Source organism: Panthera uncia, chromosome D2, assembly GCF_023721935.1.
Source record: "Panthera uncia isolate 11264 chromosome D2, Puncia_PCG_1.0, whole genome shotgun sequence".
Taxonomy (NCBI): domain Eukaryota; kingdom Metazoa; phylum Chordata; class Mammalia; order Carnivora; family Felidae; genus Panthera; species Panthera uncia.
In genome coordinates this window covers 57,330,417-57,352,888 of record NC_064818.1, presented here as the reverse complement: position 1 = coordinate 57,352,888, position 22,472 = coordinate 57,330,417, and the positions used below count along the sequence as shown (strand labels likewise).

At 53.4% G+C, this 22,472-nt stretch overlaps 1 protein-coding gene across 2 annotated transcripts in view; it reads right to left on the bottom strand.

Annotated features, from left to right (window-relative positions):
- Positions 1–7,986: 7,986 nt before the first annotated feature.
- PAX2 (paired box 2) overlaps positions 7,987–22,472 on the bottom strand; it is an 80,809-nt gene continuing 66,323 nt past the window's right edge. Inside the window, exons 8-10 of one of the 2 annotated variants that reach the window (XM_049646504.1) lie at positions 13,106–13,207; positions 10,845–10,931; positions 7,987–10,352 (exon numbers count right to left, since the gene is read on the bottom strand). In XM_049646504.1, coding sequence (XP_049502461.1) covers positions 10,231–10,352; positions 10,845–10,931; positions 13,106–13,207 — 311 coding nt within the window. In that variant the 3' untranslated portion in view covers positions 7,987–10,230. Of the gene's footprint in view, positions 10,353–10,844; positions 10,932–12,866; positions 12,953–13,105; positions 13,208–22,472 lie in introns of those variants that run through there. The other variant, XM_049646505.1, reaches the window with a different exon arrangement.

The window sequence follows — 22,472 nt, the reverse complement described above, 5'->3', positions numbered from 1 at the left end:
GGGTAGAAAGAGGTTTGTAGGCGGGGAGAAAAACCAGAAAGGGAGGTCAGTGGGACTCAGAAAGGGAGGACGGTAGAGAAAGCAAGGGAAGCATACTGGAGGTGAGGCTGGGACTTTGTGCCTTGAGAGTCAAGTCAAGAGTTTGAACTTGACGCCCTGCGGGTCCATGGTGGTCCACCAAAGAGTGTCAAACTGGAAGGTAGTGTGTATGTGTGTGTGTGTTTGTGTGGAGGGGCACAACAGGATACTACTTGTATTTTTAAAGATAATTGTTAGTTGTTAGCAAGAGCCTAAATCAGGAGTTCAAGTGGAGCTGCTGATGGCTCAGCCTTGGGTGGTGGTCAGGAGCTAGAAGCAACTGGCCCAGATTTCATATGTTTATGGGAGGCTGAACCAACCGGACTTGGATTCTGGTTGGATGAGAGGTATAAGGGAGAGGAAAGAGTCAAGGACAACCAGTAGGATTCTGACTTGAGCAGTTGTGTGAAACATGGTGCCATTCCCTCACACCAGGATCAATGGGTGGGACAATCATATCTTGGGCTACCCGCAAAGAGTTACCCAAGATGGCTGAGGGTAATGATGGAGGAGTACAGGGAGTTATGGGGCCTAACCCAGTCAAGAGGTCAAAGAGGCTTCCTGGTTGGCCTAAGCTGATGACAAGACCTGACTAAATGCACCTGAGGGTCTACAATATGAGGTTGGACATAGGATTGGGATGTGGAAGGATGTGGAAGCGAGGAAGCAAGAGGCCTGAAGACTTGGAAGTGGACTCAGGGTGGCCCAAGTCCTGGGTGACTCCAGCCTTGGTTGGTGACAGATGGCTGGGCTGGGCTGGGCTGCCCTCTCCTCCTCCGATAATTAATCCCGCGCGGGGGCCGCGGGCGATGACAGGGCTGTCTAGCGTGCACTTAAGCATTAAATGACCAATTTCTGTCAGACTAACTTCCCCAGCCTCCCTGTCCCCTCCTCTGCCGCCCACCCCCCGCCTGCACCCCCTCCCTCCGCTCCCTGCACTCTGAGTTTTTCAGCAACTGATGGCTCCTGGTTCATTTCTGTGGAATTAATTGGTCCCTGAATGAATTCTGTTGACAGGGCAATTTATCATGTGTTTGGGCTGACAGTGCGGGTGTCGGGGGGTAAGGGGGTGGGGAGACGAATGGGAGATGAAGGGGAGGGGGGGGTCTGGATTGGGGTGAATATTGACCATAGATGGGGGCCTGAGAGGTGCCATCCCAAGGGCTTGGGGTGCCATAGGGCACCCCCACTCATGGCTTCATCCTTTGCTATACATTCTTGGTCCCATAAGTTTGAGAGAAAACTCCAATTGGAAAGCACCCCCAAACTTTCCCTGGCTTCTCCCCAAATCTTCAATCATCTCAAGTGGGGGTGTCTTCATTGGGAGAATTTAGTACTACCCTAAATTAACCCTCTGAAGGTGAGAATGAGGCCTGGGGCTCTGGGAGAGAATAAGGGTGTGTGTGTGTGTGTGTGTGTGTGTGTGTGTGTGTGTGTGTACATGCACGCACACGCTCATGCACTCAAGGAGCAAAGGACTGATTAGTCTGGGGGGTAAGGGGGCTGGTCCCCAGGGAGTTGGGCGCTCAGCCGGCCTGACTAACAGGGGCCTAAGGGACTGGCTAATTAGGGTATTGGGATGCTTTGGGCAGGTGGGGGTGTGGGGGGAGGCAGAGAATGTAGTTGGCCCCAAATGGCTGCTTCCTTTGTCTTCCTCCCTTAGTCCCCTACCTTGCACCCTCAATGGGCCCCACCACTCTCCTGTCTCAATGCTTGCAGCCCCTATCCCTAGAGACCTCTGGGCAGACACTGGGAAGAGAGATAGGAAAAGGCAGTACTAACTCCCAGATGGGAGAGATGGCAACAAATAAATCCATGCCTCCTCCTTCTACAGTTCAAAAAACCCTCCTCCATCACCTTCACCATCTGAATATACCTACTCGACCTCCACAGAGGTTTCTTGAATTCTCCTGCTCACGGAGATTGCCTGAGCACCTAGAGTTTATAGCTGTAGAAGCCTAGAATGTCAAAGTGGGAAGGAGTCCTAGAGGCCATCTGGTTTTTACACATGAGGAAACTGAGGCACAGAGAGAGGAAGGGCTTTATTGGCCCTTTTAGACCCAACTTTTGCGTCCCTTCTGCTCTTGGCTTAGAGATGCCTCCAGGCACACATGCTTGTTGTTCTGCCTCTAGGTTGCATATGGGGGCTGGGAATTCCTTGTGGGGGAGCGCTGGGAGGATGGGTCTTCTACAGACCTCTCCTACAAGGCAGTTGAGGTCATGCCTGGGCACTTGGGGATGGACAGTCACAAAGATCAGATCATGAAAATGGGCCTGAGTGGCTGCTGGGGTTCTTTCAGGTAGGGAGGCCACATGGAGGAGGGGGATGTGGATCAGATCAGAAAGGGAGGAGCAGTGCAATCTTGGGAGGGGGTATCTAGTTGCTATGCCCTGACAGATGGAACCAGCCTGGGCAAGGGGAGCCAGAGATCTACCACCCCTGTGTGTTCTCTCTGCTGCTGGCTGGCAACACGCTCCTGCTGTCAGAAGTCCTTCTGAATCCCCAGGAGATTCTTCTACAACTCTACCCTCCTCAAGGCTGGGCCCAGCCCTGCGCCCCACACTCTGAGCAGACAGAAGTTGTGCCTCCTAAATTCCCTCTGAGTAACCCCGGCAGTTCCCTTCCCCTTACGACCTTCCTCTCCCAGTAGAATTCTCTGGGTCCTCCCCACCCCTCACCCCTATGCCTCTGCCCCATTCTTTCAGACCTCCTTCCATAAGCCTCTCACATCCATCTTCAAACAGCCTCCCTTCACCCCCTACCCCTGCCTTCCACCCTCTGCCTCAGCCAGCAGGCTTATCCACAGCCCTTAGCCTGAAAGAACATAACCTTGAACTCACCAATCACAACGTCTCAAGCCTTTTCCTCTCCAAACCTTTCAAAAGAATTGTTTACACTCTGTCTCCAGCTTCCTCAGGTCTTGGCCACATCCCCTCCCTTGTCCCCACCCCAGTCCTCCCTCCACCTTCAAAAAGCACTAGCTTTCTGGTCACCACGTATCTCCTATTCACCAAATGCAATGTCCTTTTCCTTAGTCATACAGCAAAAAACCAAAATTTGGTTTATTCATTAAACAGTTATGCCTATGCATGCCAAGGACCTGATTGTCTCTTTGCATTTTTTAATTTAAATTTCGTTTTTTTCAATAAAGTTAAAATTACATTAAAAGGGTATATACCCAGAGATACCTTACTCCTTTGGGTCTGCATCTACACTGTTCCCCACACAGGGACAGCTCTTTTTATTAGATTGGTGTTTATCTTTCCAATGTGTATGTAATATAGAAGCAAATGACTTCTATTTTTCCTTTTTCTTATACAGTGTGTCTACTGCTCGACACATTTCTTTTCTTTTTTACTTAAAAATATACCCTCATCATTTTCCATGCCAGTGTCCTTCCTGAGTGAATCCTGAGTGTAGACCGCCATTGTCTCTTGCCTGGGCCACTGCAGTACAGGTCTGTCTGTACCCAATGTCTCTTCTCCTATCCTACTCCTCACATTATGGACAGAGAGCTCTTCCAAAAACACAGACCCATTAAGCCATTCTCTCTTGCTCAAAAAATTTCATGGCTCTCATCACCTATAGAAAAAAAAAAATTCAAAGTTCTTAACAGGGCATTTGTGCACTCTACAACCGTTTAAGTCAGAACCCTTTCAGGTGCAATTGACAGACATCCAACACATTTGCTTAAGTGAAAAAAAAAGGAGAAAGTACCGGGTTACGACCCTGGAAGTCCAAAAGTGGTCTTGTTTCAGGCCTAGCCGGCTCCAGAAGCTTGGATAAAACCAGCAGAACTCTTTCTCTCTCTCTACTTCTCAGCTCTGTGTCCCTGCCTGACTCTGACTGGGTCTGCTTTCTCCACATGGTGGGTGGCAGTCCTTAGGGGTCCAAAGCCCTTATCACTTGAGCTTATAGGCCGAGAGAAGAGAACTTCTCTCTTCCAGTTCCCAATAATGAGCCTTCTGACAAGACTCTGTTCCTAACTTGAGGACTATGTGCTTTGGACAAGGACATGAGGTCCTCATTGGCCAGATGTGGGTCTCAGGCCCACAGCTGTGGTCAGGGGTTGCTAGGACGCTCTGATCGACAGCCCCATAAGCACTGTACGGGATGGTGGAGGGGCAGTGTCCCACTGGATGAAGAGGTGCATCCTCAACGCCCCCGTGGGGACAACGGTGGGAAAGAGTCACCCTAGGTAACGGAGGAAGTTGTTCAAGGAGTTCTGTGATCACATCAAACCACTGGGCCGTGAGAGAAGTAGGAACAGCCTCTGCCCTTTCTCACTTCTTTCTTAGCTACTCGGCTGCTCTCTGGGGGTCATCCTCCTCTTCTATGTGACTGAGGGTTCCTCTCATCTCTCACTCTTTACTGTTTCTCTCCCCTGCCTCAGCCCCCTGCCTACTCACAATTTCTTGTTCTCATCACCCCATTCATTTATTTGTCCATCGCACATTTGCTGAGCATCTGTGTGCCAAACACTGTCCAAGCATTGGCGATACAGCAGCAAACAGATCACACAAAAATCTGCTCTCATGGAGCTCACATTCTAATGGGAGAGGACAAGACAGAAGCCAATAAAACATAATCTTTCAGGTGGTGGTAAAGAGCATGGAGAAGCAGAGGGATATTTAAGTTGGTCAGGGAAGGCCCTGTTGATAAGGTAACATTGGAGCAGAGTCCTTAAGGAAGTGGGGGCGAGTGTCGGGGGTATTAAGCACATCAAGTGCAAGTGTCTTGAGAAGGCTCATGCTTGGAGAAACCAAAGTATTGTGCAGGGGTCAGCAGGCTCAGAGCACAGTGAGCTAGAGGAGGTAATGGGAGGTGACTTATAGCAGCGGAAGGGATGTGGGGGCAGGGAGAGAGCCAGAATGTGCAGGGTGCAGAATGTGCATAGGTGCAGTTTTAGGATTCTGACTTTGACTCCGCAGGAGAAGGGGAGCCACTGGAAGGCTCTGGGCAGAGGAGGGACATGGTCTGCTCTACATTTTGGAGCATGAGTCTGGCTGCCTGGGGGAGAACAGACTGGGGTGGGTGGGGCAAAGACGGAAGCAGAAAGACTGATGAGAATGGTCTTTTGTAAACCCAGGCAAACGATCTTAGTGGCTTGGACTAAGACAGTGCAGTGCGGGTGGTCCGAAGCGGTCCAATTCCATGTCTGTTTTAAAGGTAGAGCTGTCTGATTGCGCCAGTGGATCAGAAGTGGCGTGAGAAAGATGAGGGCGTCAGGGAAGCTGTGAGTCTTTGGCTTGAGTGAGTGGTAGAATGGAGCTGTCCTCCACGGAGACGGAGACGAGGAAGACTGGGGAATCCCCTCAGGGCCTCCGTGGGGCTTTGCTCCCCAAGGGGAATGTCCTCATTGTCTCCCTCGTCCTGTGTGCTGTCCTGATTGGCTCGGCTTGGATTTGTGCTAGAGTCCAATTCGCGTAGCAGAGTCATTGGTACAAATATGGTGTCTACATGCGCAGGAGGGGCGGGGAGTGGGGCAGCTTCCCTAAAGGGGCCGTGTAGGTGATGGATACCATTTTGACATTTTCCGGCACAGTATCCTGGCTCTCAACTACTTTTATGCTTCGTCTCCCGCCCTCACCCTCCACCCCCTCTGTCTCTCCCCAGGCACCAGATTCTCCAGCCACATTTTATCTGGTATATTTCCATGCCTCTATGTCTTTCCTCCCGCTGTTCCTTCAACCCAGGACACCTTTATTCATCTGTTTCTAATTGTCATACTTGGTGCACCTCAGCTGGGAACTCTGCGGGGTGGGGCAGGGACAGGACCTGCCAAGTCAAAATTAGGTGAGTTCTGGGGGATACTGAAACTAGAGAATGGGCCCTCTTGGTGTTTGGGGTGGGTAAATGGGGCTGCAGTTAGAACAGGAAACTGGCCAAAGAGGGCAGAACTGCTTGGGGGCCCCTCAGATTTCCAAGCGGAAATCAGTACCTCAGGAGGGGCACAACGTGAAAGCTTCTGGGCAAAGATGGTCACTGTAGACAATGGGATCCTCGCTGTCCAACTTGGTCTGAAGGTGACCAGAATAGAACAGAAGGCAAGGGGTTCTGGTGGGACCCAGGTAAGGGCTGGCTTCTAATTTAATGAACCCTGGGAAGGTTTCCCAGTCTAGGGGCACCTGGAGGCAAAGCCAGGTACTGGGGGCCCAGTAGCCTTCTTCATGATGAGAGCAGCATTGGCTGGGCCAACTCAGGAATTTCCAGGAACTCACCCACTGGGCATCAGGCAACAGCTAGGGGTTCTGCTGGATGGATGTCCTGGGTCTTGATGGATTCCGAGCAGGATCTCCCAAGTGGGGTGTAACTTTTCCAGGGAGTACAAAAGAATCTATTTAGGCATGAGATGAGAACACTAGAACTTCTCTTTCTATGTATTCCAATCACACCCTTTTTCTTTTTTTTACGTGCTATGAAATTCATAACGTTAGTCCGGTAGTACATTTACGGAATTTGTAAACAAGGAAATATACCTATATTGGGGGTACACGTTCAGAATTCTTTTTGCCAATAGATGTGTATCATCAAAGAAGTCCGAAGACCATTCTTCTAGGAGACTCACTGCGCAGGGTGGAAAATCGGGACTGTCATTTGCTGAGATGGGGAATAGGGAGGAGACCTAGGTGGAGAGGGAGAAGAGAGGGGATAGCCTTGATTAGGGGCTTGCTGATTTGTTGGGGATCCTTCATATCCTCCTGAAGTCCCATGATGTGGGTGAAGCTGGGCAAATGGGCTTGGGGAAAGAAAGGCCTCTGGGATCCTGGTGGGAAGGAGGTGTCCAGGAGATACCAGCCAAGGGAGAAGGTCACTCCTTAGTCCATCTCCAGGCCTTGGTTGTCATCCTTGGCAGCTCAGAGTTTCAATAGTCTTTCAAGTGAGAAAAGGCAGAGTTGGGGGCTAACGGCCGAGAAAGGAAGTCTCTGCGAGCAGAGAGACCAGGTGGAGGCTGTGACCTTTGTGGGAGGGCTGGAGTTGGGAGGTTGCTGGAGAGATAGAGGGGGTACCCCTTTCAAGTACCTGGGATGCAGCCTGGACAATCCTGGACAATCCCTCCATCCCTCCCCAAAGTAGGAACAGAGAGACTCAGGGACGGCCGCACAGATCCTTCCCCGGACACCCGGGCACAAGAACAGTAAGGGTGTCCGAAAAAACGAACTGTTCTCCTACTTCTCCACTACCAGACCCTCCCAGGGCGGTACAGACCCACGGAAACATAAATAGAAGCCACCGACAGACAGACAGAAGCGCCTAAGCGCCCTCTCCAGGACAAAGCCAAGGGCACATGAGGTCCGGTGAGCGGCAAGTTCTCCGAGTCTCCGCGGGTCTGGGCACTGTCCAGGCCTGGAAGTAAATGACCGGCGAGGAAACTCGTGGCAGGCGTCTGCGGCCTCCGCGGTCGCTGTGTGGACTCAGGGGACAAAAATGCGGCCGAGGGATGAGCGGAGGAAGGAGCGGGCACAGCAGGCACCCCCCACCCACGGGTAGAACGCCTCCTACGACGTTGCGTTCAGAGAGCCTGAACCCTCAATCGGGGTGCGGGGAGAGAGGCAGGGTGACCAAATAGGCCTGGTATAGACGCCTAACTCGAAGTTACCTAAGTTTTGGAAAGCGCAACTCCTTGCCCCCAGAGCGGGCCGGCGGTGGGGGTAGCTACTGAAGGGAGGACTCATCTGGGCCTTTGCCGGATTTCAGCCATCACGAAAGGGTCTTGGCAAAGGGGGTGACAGGGAGGTCACGGTTGGAGGATCACTGAGTCAGGTATTTGGGGTCGACCAGTGTGAGAGGAGGCCTGTCCCAGAGACAGGGAGAGACAAACCTGGAGCCATGGGGAGTGCCATACAAAATTTTATTATTATTATTATTAATTATTATTATTATTATTTATTATTATTATTTATTTCTCATGTGCACAAAAAAAAAAAAGAAGAAAAGAAAAGAAAGAAAAAGAAAAGAATCAAAACGAACCGACGCGCTGAAAGTGGCTAAGGAGACCAGAGCTGTCGGGGATCTCTCGAGGGTTTGGCTGGGTCCTGGGTCTGGGGCCCCTGCCCGGCCAGGCCAGCTCCACGAGGACTGGGAAGGACCGGGCCTCGGAGTTTGAACCTCAGCGCCCTCGCCGCCCCCACTCGGGCCACTGGAGCCTGGCCGGGCGCCGGCAGTTCCCTTCAACTATTCTCTTTTCTCGTTTTCCTTTTCAAATAACAAGGCTCGAAGGGGAGAGAGATAATCTGGGCGAGGACTCCAAGCCTTTTCGGATTTGTTCAAGGATTTTTATTTATTTATTTATTTATTTTCACTTTTATTGACTTTGTTTCTGTTATTTCGAGTCGTCACGATCCACGGGTGAGGAGACATGCAGGGCGCATCGCCGCTACCGAGAGAGCAACTACGGGGCGGGGCGGCCCAGGGCGCGCGGGGCACGGCCGGAGGGGCGAGCCCGGGGCTGGGGTCGGGGGGCCACCTCGGGGCTAGCCGGCGAGGGCTAGGCGGCCGGGCCGGGGCTGGGGGAGAGGCCGAGGGAGGGGCGGAGACAGAGACGGAGACGGAGACAGAGGGGGAGAGAGGCGGGGACGAGAGAGATGGAGAGAGGGGAGAGATGCGGAGGAGAGAGACGAGGAGAGCGAAAACACGGAATTACAGAGAAATAGCCAACGAAACAGAGGCGAGAGGAGTCCACAGGACCATGTTCGTCGTTTTGCATAGAGATTTCTTTTCTTTCGTAATTTTTTTTTTTTTGTAACATAAAAAATGCCCCCCTCCCCCGGGACGTGCTGTGCTTTAGTGGGCGTGTAGCTGTGTCCCCCCCCTCCCCCCCAGCGAGCGGCGACTCTCACAGCACAGACAGAGGGGCGTATCTACAGGCAGGGCGGGCGGGCAGCGGGGACTCTACCGGGCGGGGCGGGGCGGAGGGGCGGGCTTATATACATCGGGGTTCGCCTTCACACGACACACACCGTCTTTTTACAAAGCAGCAGCCTGTTGGGTTTCTGTTTTGTTTTGCTTCTCCTTTTTGGAAAGACCATCATATTAAATGTAGACTTTTCGCGGTTCTGTTCAGTTCCTGCCGGAGGAGGAGGCTGGGGGTGGGGGTGGGGATGGGGCGGGCGGCCCTCACCCCCACCCCGCCGCAGCTCAGACTCCGGCTCAGAACCGGCTCCTACCACCGGCAGATCGCGAGTCTGTGTCGGGGGAGGGGACGTCCAGGAACTGCCCGGGAAGACCAGTGCCCGCGGCCTACGGAAACTGGTCCTGCAGCGGGCACTGGAGAGCCTCCGCAGGGGCGAGGAGTTAGGAAGGAGAGGTGCAGAGTCGTGGGGTGGGAAAAGGACAGGCAGGGGGGAAGAATGGGAGGGCCGCAGATGGAAGAGACGCTGAGGTAGGGGCGAGATGGGGCCGAGAGTCTGGTCACTAGTAGGCGTGCCCTGGGGAACCAGGCAGTTCAGGTGGAATAGGGTAGAGCCAAGAGTAGGGCTCGGTGGGTGCGCGCTGCTGGGGCCTGCGTGCCTTGGGTCCCAACTTCGGAAAGACCTGATGACCCCAACCCCCGTCCCAAGAGCCCGCACCCCACGCCCCCATTCCGTTCCGCCTTCTGGGGTAGGGCACACTCGGAAGGTGGGGGCAGTCCGGCTGGCGCGAGCGTAAGGACTTTTCCCCGAGGGTTCGGCAGGGGGCTCTTCCTCCTTCTGCAGAAAAATCGTTTTGTTCTTAATTTCCTTCGCCCAGTCCCTCCAGCGAAGCCTCCAGGCGCCGGAGCGTCCGAGGCGGGCCGCTCCGGGGCTGGGCCGCGCTGCAGTCCGCGCTGATTGTGTGTCACAGAAACGTGTCCCCCGCGCGTGGCGGCGGGCCCGGCCAGGGTCCCGCGGTGTGGCTGGTCCGCTCCGGGGCCGGCTCGGGCCAAGTCGGGGCGAGCTGGGTCGCGCCCTCCTCTCGACGCCGCGCAGTCCAGGCAGGCGGGGAGGGGCGGCGGGCGGGGTTGGGGGCGGTGGGCCCGGGCCTGAGGGTCCCGCCCGCGGCTCCACCCGTCCTGTCCGGCCTTCGACGGGGTGGTGTGAAGGGCTGCAGGGTTCCTGGGGTGGGGGTGGGGCTGGGGCGGTGGCCGGGAGGCATCGCGTCGCGTCGGTCCTCCCTCCCTCCGGGGTGGGCGGTCAGACGGGGACGATGTGGAGGCCGAAGCTGTCGGCCTGAAGCTTGATGTGGTCCCCGCGGTAACTAGTGGCGGTCATAGGCAGCGGCAGCAGCGGCAGGGGCGGAGCCCCGGGGGGCGGCACTATAATAATAAGGGGAACCTGGAAGTTAACACAGGAGAAGAATGGGCTGGGTGAGAGGACAAACAGGAGAACAAAAAAGGAAAGAAAAGCAAAGACCTCCCCGGGGCTGGGGTCTGGCGGGATGGGGGCAAGGGAGACCTCGGCTGGGCTGCTGGGCCGGTTGCCCCCAGGAGAGCTTCATTCACGATGGGAGAGGGGCCCGATCAATGGGTGACCGCCGCCGCCCGACTGGGGACTTTCCAGGGGGGCCGAGGGTGGGGGCGGCGCAGAACCTTCTAACCCCCGGGAAGGGAGAGGAAGGGAGAGAAGGGACGGGAGGCGCGGGCGTCCTCTAGGGATCCCGGGGCCTCAGTGCTGCACTAACAGAGCCTGCCCTCCCGGCACCCGAAGGGCGGGTCGAGGGGAGCAAGACCGGCGTCCGGAAGCAGCCCGGCCAAGCCTGCCCGCGGGCTGACGCGCTGAGCCGCCGGCCAGCCAGGTGGCGTACTCACTTAGTAAGGCGGGGTTGCTGAATCTCCAAGCCTCGTTGTAGGCCGTGTACTGGGGGTGGCTGTACGGGTTGCCGGAGAACTCGCTCCCTGCGGGAGGGTTGGGGAGTGGGGATCAGACCAGCGCAACGCCCGGGCGGACCCGACGTGCCCCGCCAGCGGCCTCCCCCGGGCCCGAGGTGCAGGTGCGGCGGGCAGGACAGAGGCAGAGCAATCCACTGGGTCTGCGTGGGGAGAGCCCGTTGCGGGGGGGCGGGTGCAGAAGCACCGACGGCCCTCGCACATGGGCCTGGGGGCTCGGGGCTCCGCCGCGGAGGCGCTCTGGGTCACCCAGGGAGGGTTTGTTCCGGGTCCAGGCGCGCCTACCCCGCTGCGTTGGGGTCTAGGGCCTTTTTAGTGGATACTCTGGTTCTAGGAATCGTAGCCCCCACGGGATGGAAGCCGGGGAGGGTGGCGAAGAAAGGCCCTCGGGACACTTTGTCCCAGAAAGTCCTGAGAATGGCATCTCAGCACGGTGCCAATGCAAGGGGTGGGGGTTTCTGCTGGGAAACACCGCCCCCCCCTCCCGCCTTTCCCTGGAGAGATTCGATAGGCGGGCCACGCAGCAGAAGGAGGCGGTGGGAAGCAGGGGGACAGTCCGCCGGTCCGCGAGCGGTTAGCGGAGGGCCCCGTGGGCTGGGAGCGGACGGAAGCTGCTTCCCTCCCTCCGCGGGAGAAAGGCCAGGCCTCCGGGTTTCCCCCTCGCCCTTTCTCCTGTGTGATGACCCCAGACTGTTTACAGTGATCCCTAACCGCGGGTTAAGTAGAGGAGAAGGGGCCCCTCTCCGAGAGGGAGCTGGGGTGGGGGTGGGGGATGCAGCCACTGGAAAGCCTGTTTATTGACGAGGAGGGAAAGCATGCGTGCAGCAGGATAATGAGCTTCTGAGCTCAACTGTGACCAAGAGGAACTGAGCTATCTCCTTCCCCATCGCTAATGAAACAAGTGTAATTTCCTCATCAGCACTAGATTCTGTTTAACGACTCCCCCCTTGCCACCATGAGCTCTCTGCGGCTCCCCTCATCCCCACCTCCTTGCAGGCTTCCCCCCTCCCTCACCCCCACCTCTCTAAGACCTTCTCCAGCCTCCACCTGCTCACTGCTGGGACCTTCCCAGAAGAATCTCCTTGTCCCCAACACTCCTACCCACGCCCCTCCAGATCTGGGCAGGAATCCCCTCACCTACACCTCCCAGCTTTCCTTAGCCAGTTCCTCTAACTCCCTTCAGCCCCTATGGGGGTACAGCACCCCGGGGCAGTCTTCCTCTTTGCCACTGCCCTTCCCCCCACGCTCTGCCTCCCCAGGGCTGCCCCTGGATGCACATCCGGGAGTGGGGCCAGTCACCCTCTTCTGTCCTCCCCCACCGTGAGGGTTGTGTGTCAGGGAAGGGACACACAAGAGGGCAACCAGCAGGAGTGGACTGCAGGCCCAGCGAGTCTCACCCTCTTGAAGATAGGAGGGTTTTTTGGTGTGTATACGAACAGAAGCTTCAGCTCCCTCTGGCTTCAAGCCAGGCTCCCAATCTGGGATGGGAGGTTGGAAAGAGCACAACCTCCAGCTACAGTCCTCAGTCCCTAAATCCGGCCTCTGCCTCTCCGATCCACACAGTCCAGACCCAACTCCTCCCAGGAGCAATGAGGGCCCGGTACCTCTGAGGAGACGTGGTTCTCTAGCTTGTCTCTCTGAAGCCAGAGTCTCTCTGGATCCTGCCATAGCCTGTCTTCTGTTCCTCTTTCCTTAGGGACTAGCTCCCTCCTCTCCCTGGGGTGGGGTCAGTTCACACTGGTTTTCCCTGCGGGTTGGTGTGGACCAGGGTGGCTTTGTCTGAGTGACTGACAATGCCCCTGGAAATGGTTCTGGGCTCCAAGTTTCCATGGAAACCAGGGCAGGCCCTTCCAAGCAGTGTCAGCTGGCTGGGGTGGGCTGGGGCACCGAGAGAGGAGCCGGGGCACAGGCTCCGCTGGGTGGGCACCGGGGAGGGGCCCTGGCATACGGTGGGGTGCACACAAGAGCCCCTTCGGCCAACTCCCTCCCTGGGTTGCTCCTGAGGGAGGACGAGGGACCAACTGCAGCCTCTAGGGAGAGAGAGGGATGGAACAGAAAAGGCTTGGGGGGAGGGGACGTTGGGTCCCCCCCCCCCCCCCGCCTCAGACTACAGCCGACTCAGCAGCTCACCCACAGCGTAGTCACCCCCATCTAAACGAGGCAGCTGCACCATTGTCACCTACCAGGCACCATTCCTGCCAGGGTGGAGGTGGGGTAGCTTCCCTGGCCAGTGGGGGGCACGTGAGGGGGGTAACCAGGCAGGGTGGTGCTCGCCATGTCGCGACCTAGAAAGACACAAAGGGGAAGGGGTGAGGCCTGGAAGGGAGAGGCCTGCCTCTGCTCCCACCAGGGTACTCCATGGGAAGGATGCTCTTGGCAAGGAAGGAGCAGACACGTGGCAGAAGAGCTGAATGAGCAGGTCCGCGTGCGCCCTTAACACGCGTTGAAGCCCGTTAGCTAAACGTCTGTCCTATGATCGGCCATGCACCTCTGCTGTTTCCAGCACTTTGTGTGTCTCTCTGTGCGTTCGTGTGCCTACGTGTTCGCCTTTGCTTGTGTCCCTTTGTTGCCCAAACCCAGATGGAGAAGGGGCGGGGGGTGACCTGCTTTTATTCCTCCTCCCCAGGAAGATACTCAGCTGTGGTCTCTCCGGTAGCCAAATGGACGTCTATCATCTTGCTCACCCCGCACCTCTCTAACACCCCATCTTTCCTTCAGGCTTGGAGGGTACCCCCACCCCCACCCATTCTGGGGCCAATGGGCATTTCTTGTCCTCTCTCAGTGGAGCTGCAGGTGCTGGGCCTGGCAGGTGTGGAGAGTGGGGGTGGGGGAGGCATCCAAGTGGGTTACTTTGCTTTTAGCGTTTATGGCATTTAAATGATATGGGGCGCCTGGGTGGCTCAGTGGGTTGAGCGTCCGACTTTGGCTCAGGTCATGATCTTGTGGTTCATGAGTTCAAGCCCCGCCTCAGGCTCTGTGCTGACAGCTCAGAGCCTGGATCCCACTTCGGGTTCTGTCTCCCTCTCTCTCTGTTCCTTCCCCGCTCACACTTGGTGTCGCTGTCTCTCTCTCAAAAATGAATAAAGAATTTAAAAAATTTTAAATGATAAAAAAAACCATCCCTGAAGTGAATCAGGGGCTTTGAGCTAACAGTTCAAGTGGATCAGATCAAGTTCCAACGAGCAAACCCCTCTCCCCACACCAACTGCCGGACCTCAGTCTCTGGAAACTTCTACTAGCTAGAGTCTGGAGGGTGGGAAGCAGGGCTTTCCTTCACAGTGTCCTGGAGTGAAGGTAAAGCAAGCCAGTATTAGGGAGCCACCCATGGTTCACAGACATCTCTGGGATGCAGCGACACCTGAGTGGCCTCCCTTTCTTGCCTGTCCCCTCCATCGCCATGAAGGGATCACCACCTCCCTTACGTTTTATGCCTCAATCTTTAATGCCAACAATCTGCCCTCTTCCCTCTCCCGCAATGCCATGCCCTAGAGACAATGTGATGCTCTCCTGGGTCCCATTTATCCTCTCCAGATTCCCCTTATCCTCCTCTTCAGCCTGTCCACTGTCCCACTCTGGTGCCTCTGTCTGACCCTGAGAAGGCAAGGTGTGGCAAGATGCAGGGAGTCACAGAACTCCGCACATCTGGCCCAGTGTGTTTCCTTTTCCTCAGCTCCCCCCACCCACCCGCAGCTTTCATCCTCCCTATGGCTATTCCAAAGTGCCCCTCGTTCTCCTGGCCACTCTCTCTGTGAATTTCACCTCATCTCCTACTTTTCTGACCTGTGTGAGTTTCCTCACTTCTCCCTCAACACATCTGAGTGATTCAATTCTCCCAAAGTACACAGGGCTACAGCTCAGGCTTTTGCATTTCCAGCTGCCTGCTGAACATTTTCATTAGCTGTCCCACTGTCACCTAAAACTGAGCAGGAATAAACGCAGACTCATCTTCCTCCCAATCAGGTCTCCTGACCCTCTTGAAGACCACCAGACCAAACACTTTAGAATCCTTCTTGATGTGTAGCCTTTGTCCTTCCCCTTTAGATGAAGTCAGTCAGCAAGTGTTATCAATTCCCCTTAGCAATGTCTGTAACATCAGCCCCGTCTCCATTGCCTCTCCCACCTCCAGAGCTCAGCTCCTGAGCACCTGCCCCTGGCCAGCCACAACAGTGTTTTTGCTTGTATTCCCTGCCTCCACGTTCTTGCCTCTCCCATCTATCCCAAGGGTGGCTGCCTGGCTAGTCCTCAGGAAACGTTGCTTTCAACATATCGCTTCCCTTGTGAAGACCACCGTGGATTCTCTGCGGTCCACAGTTGCAATCCACACTCTGCCAAGGCTTTCAAAGCCTCCTGGGTACTCTCCCCACCTGACTTTCTCAGCTCTGATTCTCACTCCACCTGGTTTAGTTGGACTGCTTTCATGGGCGGGTGCGCTGTGGAACCTCTGTGCTTTTGCCGTATCGTTTTGTCTTCCGCGTAGCTACCCTCTCCTTCCAGCTCGAGCCTTAAAATGCCTACCATTCTACCCATCAGGGAAGTTTCTTTCTTCCAAATTTCTACAGTGTCTGTGCTGCATGACTGACCACAACATTATATTTCATAAGGCATCAGACCCGTTCTTTCATATTATGGCTTGCTTCCTCAAATAGACCATAATCAAACTGAGGGCAGGGCCCTGTCTTCTGCTCTGCCTTGCATGGTTGGTAACTCAATAAAGGATGCTCAATAAGTATTTACTGATTGATTCTCTATCACTCTGTTGCACTTACAGCCAACGCCAGGCGGGTTGTATTGTTTTCTGACTGTTTCATGTGTGCTGGTCTCCTTTGAAGAGGTAAAGGCTGGGGCAGAATGTCAATGCTGAAATCTGCTTTTTCTCTAAAAATAGTTTGAACAGGCCATTACGAATTTTTAGGGGATGATGAGAGATGACAGTGACTTGAATTGTGACTTATAGCCCATCAAGCAATAGAATGGTTCTCTTCTCTACTGTCTAATATAGCTAAGGTCTTATATTTCCTAAAACTCAAGAACAAACAACGGAGCAGAACCATCAGACAAGAGATCACTTCGGACTCCCAGAGAGGAAGAAGGAAGTATCTGTGCCTGCTTTGTTGTGGGTTTTCTTTCGTTGACTTCTATTGTCAATAAAAGTTTCACTCCTCCTGACCATCTCTCAGTGGAGTGGGTCTGAAATGGACAAGGACGGCAATATTTATCAACTCCCTGAGAGACTAATAATATGGCATGTGCTGGTCAAAAAGCCCCAAGACAGAGGAGAGTTAGGGAAGATGTAGAGGTTTTGAAATGAGAAAGATATAGAAATCCAATTCCTCCTGGTCCTGCGATCTTAATGCCTGGAAAGCAGCCAGAAAAGTGAAAAACAGGAATTTAAATGCGCCCGAATTCTGATTTTTAGCTGCCTGGTTCCTACAGCCTGCCACACATGAATTCCTTGTAATCTGAGGTTGTGTCATACAATTCCCTACCTAGCTTCGGAGAAAGGAAGAGAGACTGGATGCCTGGAAAGGTGTCTCCAGCTAGCCTGGAGTTATCCCCACTGCACTATTTAGTTCCACTGGCTTTTGCTCTTGCAAAAACAGTCAGGCTAACTTCTGGCACACAGAAACTTCTGCATGCTGGAAGTCACCCGCGGAATTGTTCATTGAAAGACACATTCCCAAATTCTAGTTAAAGAACTGAACCCGGGAAGTGCTTTTCAGACATTTTTAAAATGTGAGAGAAGATGCCCAGGACGAGGAAGAAGCATGCAAGCTTCCTGGTGTTCTGCATACAGCTGTGAAGCTGCTGCCACTGCGGATTCTGAAACATCAGCATCACCACAAAGAGGTGCCCATCAGGACCCCTGAGCCAACAGAGGTGCAAGCCGCCGCATACAAAGCACGCTCAATGGCTTCATTAGTACACAGGTGACACCAGAAGAGGAGGAAAAAATTGACCAAACTCTTGCCAGAGCCATATATTCTTCTGGAACCCCGTTGTCAATAATGGAAAACACGTACCGCAGGAAGTTTTCAAATTACTAAGACCATCATACCATTTGCCCAGCAGCATTCTTTAAGCAAGCCTCTTTTAGCGAGAGATATGAATGGGTAATGGAATCTGTGCAAGGAAGAATCGGCAGAGCACTGCAGACGGATGGACACAAGGGAGCAGAGAGAGACTCGAGAACTGGAAGCACAACCAACCCCTAAAAACAAAGGAGCGAAAGCACAGAAAGAGGAGAAAACAGCCACGTGGCGAAATACATAGGTTATTAAGTACGTGTTACCCAACAGAGGATAGGGAGAGGCAAGAGTGTTTTGCTCACCCACAGTGCCAGTCATGGGACAACAGCACCAGGAATCACAAATGGATAAGAACCCACATATGACCAGGGGAAAGGGCATTTCGTGTTGGATCCTTGCTTCCTAAGATGACAAAGTTTTAAAGATGGAAGAGCCTTCGAGAAGATCTAACGCCCTTGTTTCAAAGTTGAGAAAAATGGAGGCGCGGAGAGGCATAAAGATTTCCTGATGGGTCTAGAGCTAGTAAAGGAGAGAGCCAGAGTTCGAAGCTGTGTCTGTCCCACACCGCCTTTTAATGATAACGTGAAGCCAGATAATTCCCAAAAGAGCCAAAGGAAAGGAAAAGAAGTCATCCAACAGGCAAAAGCTCATACTGTCGCCGTTGTCATTAAGATGAGGCAAGAAAAAACAGGACATAAAGAATAAAATACTGACACCGAAAGTCTGTAGTAAAACTCCATGGGGTGGAGTATTAATCTCCTTGGAGAGTTTTCTAAAAAACAAAGAGGCTCTTTAAGAAACAGTAGTAGTCGAGAATCTTAAAGTACCCAGAAGTGTTAGCAGCACTGTACTTGATGAGGATGTCTTCTCAGTTCAACTGCAGAAGTCCCTGAAGAGTCTACAGCCAATTTCTACAGCAATCACTACATCTGAATCAGACGGTGCACTTTTGCCAGACATTCCTTACCAAATGGGCCAGATCGAATCAACTGTTTTGGAGAATCTAAGTGCAGTTCCTCTTCCAAAGCACAGAGAAAAGCAAGGCGAATGACTTTATTAAGAAATTGGAAAATTTCAGTCACCAGAGAATTTATGCTATCTTGTCAGCTCTAAGATTCAAGGGCAGAGTTGTGTTTCTACTTGATCTAGTCTAGCTAGCATTTATCGAACGCCGATGACAGCTGGGCACTGTCCGAAACATTTTCTGTGTCTTCTCTCTTTTAATCCTCATATCCACCAACGATGTCGATCTGCTTGTAATCCCCGTTGTATAGATGAAAAACTGAAACTCAGAGGGGCGAAGTATTATGTTCGAGATTTCACAGAGAGTAGATGGTTGAATCTGGATGACAGAACAAGCAGGACCATAGGAACTGATTCTAGAATGACATTCTTGAATATTATAGACCCAGAAAGTAGGTATTTGGTCCAGGAAGGTAACCTGGGATGATGCTAAATGAATCCTTCCTAAAGCAACATCTTGTGGCTTCTTGTTTCTTGCATGGTTCAGGTTCTTTCATTTTCTACAGCAAGGGTTTTAAACGAGTTCACTGATCCTGCAGGGACTCCATAGATATGCTTCACAGGGTCCATGTAAAGCTATGCATCAGATGTTATGAGTACACATATATAACACCTAGATGGCCTTTATCATATTCGCAAAAGTATGCCTGACTCAGAGATTGAGAAACACTACTCATAACACACCAAACGAACCTCCTTTCTTTGGCCTAAGAAAGACACCGATTTGTTCGAAAGCGCTTCAATCGTACCAGTAGACGAGATCCTACAGAGAACAGCAGGAGAATATGTGAGGGAGCGGAGAGTCTTATCTCAAGTAGGGGAAACGTCAGCATTCCGAAGACCCAGGAAACAATAAAAAGGCAGCTGCCCGAGTGGCGGAGGTGCTCGGGCTCAGGGATGACTCAGACCACCAGACTTATTAGACACAGATTTATACAGCCAAAGTTCCAGCCGGTGAGTGTAGGGGTGCTTTTCCGCAGCATCGTTCTCTGAAAATGAGCACTTCTGCTATCCACTTGACACTGTGGAGGAGCCTAAGGCCAGAAAACATAACTCTTGTTTTACTATCCTAGTCTCAAGTTTTGTCTGCTTCTCATAAGGTACTGAAGATGAAGACATTAGATTGCTCCAAGGGTGGCGGTCTGTGCCTGCGTTTGACACAAGCATCCGTAATACTTCCAAGAATGCGCGGTTATTAAATTTGTAATTGCCGCCTAAATACACTGCACATTTCCACTGGTGTACCGATTATAATCACTTAATGACCAATCCAAGTTTAAATAATCTGCTAAAGTAACAAACTTCACATCTGTAAAAGCTGCTTTTTAAGGAGTTTCCCACTTAGTTCGTGCTGTTTCTTATTTCCAAGGTTTCCAAATCCTCCCAAAGGTTCTTCCTCGAGGGCAGAGGTGCCTGCGCGACGGCCGCCAGCCCCGGGGAACCGTGCTGGCCCCAGAGCTCTTCATCCTGAGCCCTGCCTACTCTGGGTTCCAGCAGAGGGGGCTGTGCCCGCAGCTCAGGTGGCTGCTCTCCTAGCTGATCTTGCTTCCCACTGACAGCTGGACCTTTAGTCCCTGCGGTGTCCTGGGCGGGGACGCCGCCCAGATCTGTGTGGGCTCGGGGGGGTCTGCGCCCAGACAGCCAACCAGCGGAATACACCAGCCATGCCGTCCCCACCCCCTCCCCTTCCAGCACACTCACTGCCCTCATCTGAGCTGGCCTAGGGCCCCCCAAGGGTGGCTTCCCTTTAACTCAGCTGGACCATGGATGGAGCTACAGCCTCAGGATCCTGGGATAAGGCTAGGGAGTGTTGGGGAGAATCACATTTTCAAAGGCCTGAAAGAGAATGTGGCTATCTCCTAGTCCAACCCCCTTACCTTACAGAGAAGGAAACTGAGGCTCAGAGAGAGGGGAAGACATCCCAGCCCTCTCCTTCCTCACTTCCCCAAGCTGCCTTCTCTGGCTCCTTTAGCAAATCTCAAGTGGAGACCAGGAGTTGGGCAGGTGCTGGCGCACCGCCGCCCCCCACCCCCCGGAGGCGGGCCCAGGCTCACTGATGGGCTCAAGAGCACGAGAGACCCTCGTGCTGGGTGGGCAGAGGTTAAGCCTGTTTGCACAGTCTCCCGATACTCCAGGTCTCCCAGTTCCTCTCCGGCTTTATTTTGTTCTCTGAGACCACTGAATTGTCAGCTCTAATCCTTCCGAAAGCGCAGCGTTTTTCAGGCGCTCTGTGTAAGTGAAACCCTAATCCCAAGGAAAACGGCCACTTAAGCTGCTGGAGCATTAGGCTGCTCTTGGAGCGGGCCGCAGACTTCCTCCCTCCCTGCCTAGCAGCCCAGCCGCCACGGGGGAGGAGAGGAGAGGATTCCAGGCTGAAGGGAGCAAAGCCCTCTCAGAAGTAACAATAGTAGCAAGGCTTGCTTCCCAAAGCTCAGGGGTGAAACAGTACTGGCTTGTTTGTCCTGAGGCTAATAGTGGGGGAAGGAAAGATTCTGATCACCCTGGGCCAGGTGTGTGAGTGTGTGTGTGTGTGTGTGGGGGGGGTTTCCTGTCACCTTGGGGGGTGGCTGGCTCTCTGGGGGAAACAGGCTTTCAGGTCTTACCTAGGTGGCCCACCAGGACATTTCTGAGCCCTTGGTCCCAAAGCATACCTGGAATACTCATCAGGATACCACCATTTAGAATTTCTGGTTATTCAGAAAAGATTAAGTTGACTGATTTTTACTTTTACTTAGCCAAACTTTTCTTCTTAGAAAGGGCCAAATAATGAACAAGCTCAGTGGCAGGGGAGCCCCCTTTTGGGGAATTGTCCTTTGGGACCCCCCCCCCCCCATGCATCTCTAAACATCTATGACAGCTGAAAGGTCCTCTGTAACCCAGCTAATCATGAAGATAGTGCCCAGTGCTTTCTATTAGGCAACTCTTTGTTAGCTTGAGTTGGCTACTATATGCGCTTGGAATAAAGATCATTGATTTCTTAAAAATATTTTGAATTCATATTAAAACTGGCCCCTCCTGGGGTGCCTGGGTGGCTCAGTCAGTTAAGCGTCGGACTTCGGCTCAGGTCATGATCTCAAGGTCTGTGAGTTCGAGCCCCGCGTCGGCCTCTGTGCTGACAGCTCAGAGCCTGGACCCTGCTCTGGATTCTGTGTCTCCCTCTCTCTCTCTCTCTGCCCCTCCCCTGCTAGTACTCTGTCTATCAAAAATAAATAAAAACATTAAAAAATAAACCTGGCCCCTCTCCCTGGTCTCTACATGGGTCAGCGAGCCCTTGCTGTGGAGGATGAAGCACAATCCATCTGGGATGCTCAGACTTTGGGTCTCTTGGATGGAAGGAAGAGACGAAGGGAGAAGTCAAGAGGAAGGCCCAAGGTATGACCACAGTACTGCATCTTTGTTAAAATACCCTGGAGCTTTTCATACTGTCTTCATATTCCCCATGACTCTCCTCCCCTCTGCAACTCCATTAGCAGCCCACCCCGCACCCCGCTGTGCTTCTGTCCAAGGCACCCTGCTGGGATGGGCAGCCCATCACCACTGGGATGGCTGGTAGGCACAGACATGGGATGTGGATTGAGGATGGAAATTGGGGTGGTACAGCTATTATTCTGCTCCAATTTGATCTCACTCTCCCAGTCCTAGAGTGGATTGATGCCCCTTCTTTTCAGTATCCTTTCCCTTTAGAGGTGAACTGGATAAAGGAGGTAGGGGCAGAGCCCTGATTCAATGACTCCCTAAGCTGCAGGCCCAGGGCACCCGCATTATCTGTCAATGTCTCATTGCTATGGAAATGCCCCCATAATTAAATCAGAGCTGAGGTCTAAGGCCTGGAGGTCCTTGGGGATGTAGCCGGAGGCCTCAGGGATGTCTGGAGGAGGCTAGCTTCATACTGTTGGGCCTTCTCAGCCTAAATGAAGAGTCGAGGGCCCGTGGGTGCTGTGCAGAAGCCCTCTGGTCTGGTTTGGCCTCCTCAGCAAAGGGCTCTGACTTGCTGTATGTAAGAAGTTGCCCTAGCGCCCTTCTTTCAAGGTTGGAGAGGAACTCTGATGTCTGTGCCCTAAATTCCTCTAGCTAATCAGGGTCTTTGAGCTGACAGACAAGGCTAGGAGACTCCCAGCCTCCTTTAGAAACATTTCTCAGCCTTTATTGCCCTCTCCTCCCCCAGAGGGGCTGGCCAAGAGCTAAGCTGTTTGTTTTATGGAGGGAAGTGCAGTTGCATTGGAAGGGGGTTGTTAACTACAGGAAAGAGGCAGTTTCTGGAGGTCCTCAGGACTCCCCGGTAGGAGGAGGAGGGTTTCCCAGGACCCACACTTCTATCGGCTAAAAAGCCGCTTCGCTGACCATCCCAGATGTGGGCAGGGGATCTGAGCTTCTGAGAGCTCACAACCCTTTTTCAGAAGCTGAGCCTGCACTGTCCACACAGGCCTCCAGGACCTGGGGGGGTCAGCCCTGCTTTCCAGCTTTGACCTCTGCCTTATTGACCTCCCCCCACCTCTGCTCA